Source organism: Trypanosoma conorhini (assembly GCF_003719485.1).
Source record: "Trypanosoma conorhini strain 025E chromosome Unknown Tco_14.4_contig_01204, whole genome shotgun sequence".
NCBI lineage: Eukaryota > Euglenozoa > Kinetoplastea > Trypanosomatida > Trypanosomatidae > Trypanosoma > Trypanosoma conorhini.
Genome location: NW_021705292.1, coordinates 1 through 1,276, shown reverse-complemented (window position 1 = coordinate 1,276; position 1,276 = coordinate 1). Strand labels below are relative to the sequence as shown.

The following is a 1,276-nucleotide window of genomic DNA, read 5'->3' as shown; positions in this document are numbered from 1 at the left end:
ACAAGCAAAGGCGGCCGTGATCAGCAGCAACAGCAGCAAAGGTGCACGCATCCACGCAGCGGCGATGGCGACACTGCTGTCCGCGTGCCTCCCAGCCCTCGGGCCGCGGGTGGTCGTCGTCGTCGTTCCATCTGCTGCCCTGCCTGCCGTCTGTGTTGGCAAAGCCGCAGTGCCAACCGACGGCGTTGTAGTTTCCCGAGAAACTTCTGCCGACGATTCCCGACTTCCGCCTCCCTCCGCACTGCCTGGCTGCTCCCCAGCAGCAGTGGAGCCCCCATTCCCCGCACGGGCTCCGTCATGAGTTTCCGCCGAAGGTGACGCTGCTGCTGCACCTGCCGGTTGTTGTTGTGGTGGGTCTGCTGGTTGCTGTTTTCCGGTAGGTTGGGGTCCAGACTGCACTTCAGCCGCGGGTGGGCTGGAGGTTGGGTACTCACACTCTCCGGTCTCGCCCAGTAGATCCCCCGTTTCACTGATGGTGATGGTGCCACCTTCGCTCTTCGACAGATTGTGCAGCACACTGTTTTCAGCCGCCGTACAGTTCATCGTGAACACAACAGTGTATGTGCTCCCATCTGGCTGGGGTGCAGGGCAGTTCGCATTCGAGGACTTCTCCATGTACGCCGAACCGGCAATGAGGCAGAGAGTGTTACTGTAAGCAGCGCCTTCAATGCCCTCCGCACCCTTCACTGCCTGCGGACACTCCTTCCAGTCCGAATTACTCTTATCAGCAACGCGCCAACGCAACTTTTTCTCAGCGTTCGGGCACGACACCTCCACCGACACATTCACTTTTTTTTTAGACGCAGCCTCCTCCTCCGCATCCGCCCCGCAGACGGAGTGGCAGCCGTAGGCGCAGAGCAGGGCGAGGAGCGCCAGGGCGCACACCGCACGGCGCCGCACCGCCAGCGTCGTCGCCATCCGCCGCAGTAGTAGTGGTGGCAGTAGAGTCGCTGGGATGCGAGGCGGTGGGGAGGGCGAAGTAAAAGAAAGAAGGAAACAAATAGAGGGCAGCGGAGACAGAACAGACGGAAAGAATAAAAAGGCAGCAACGGCAGACCTCCCAGCGGTGCGCCTCCCTCAACCAGAGGCGGGGGCGGTGCGGGCGGGTAGTCTGTTTGCTTTTGGGTCCCTACCCCCCCCCAACAAAATAAAAAAGGGAGCTAAGCCCGTGGCGCAGGCGCCTTGTGGCACCCGGCCTCCAATCGCACCTCTGAGGCCGCACAAGCGCATTTGCACAACCGCGTCCGGCGGTTGTGGTGTCGGGCTCTGCACTGAA

The 1,276-nt window shown here is 61.6% G+C and overlaps 1 protein-coding gene across 1 annotated transcript in view; it reads right to left on the bottom strand.

Moving 5' to 3' along the window:
* Tco025E_09634 (mucin-like glycoprotein) overlaps positions 1 to 918 on the bottom strand; it is a gene marked incomplete at both ends in the record, with an annotated part of 1,014 nt that extends 96 nt beyond the window's left edge. Inside the window, one exon of the mRNA XM_029376445.1 lies at positions 1 to 918. This exon is cut by the window's left edge and continues 96 nt beyond it. Within this exon, the coding sequence (XP_029223455.1) occupies positions 1 to 918 (918 nt within the window).
* Between the last annotated feature and the right edge of the window lie 358 nt (positions 919 to 1,276).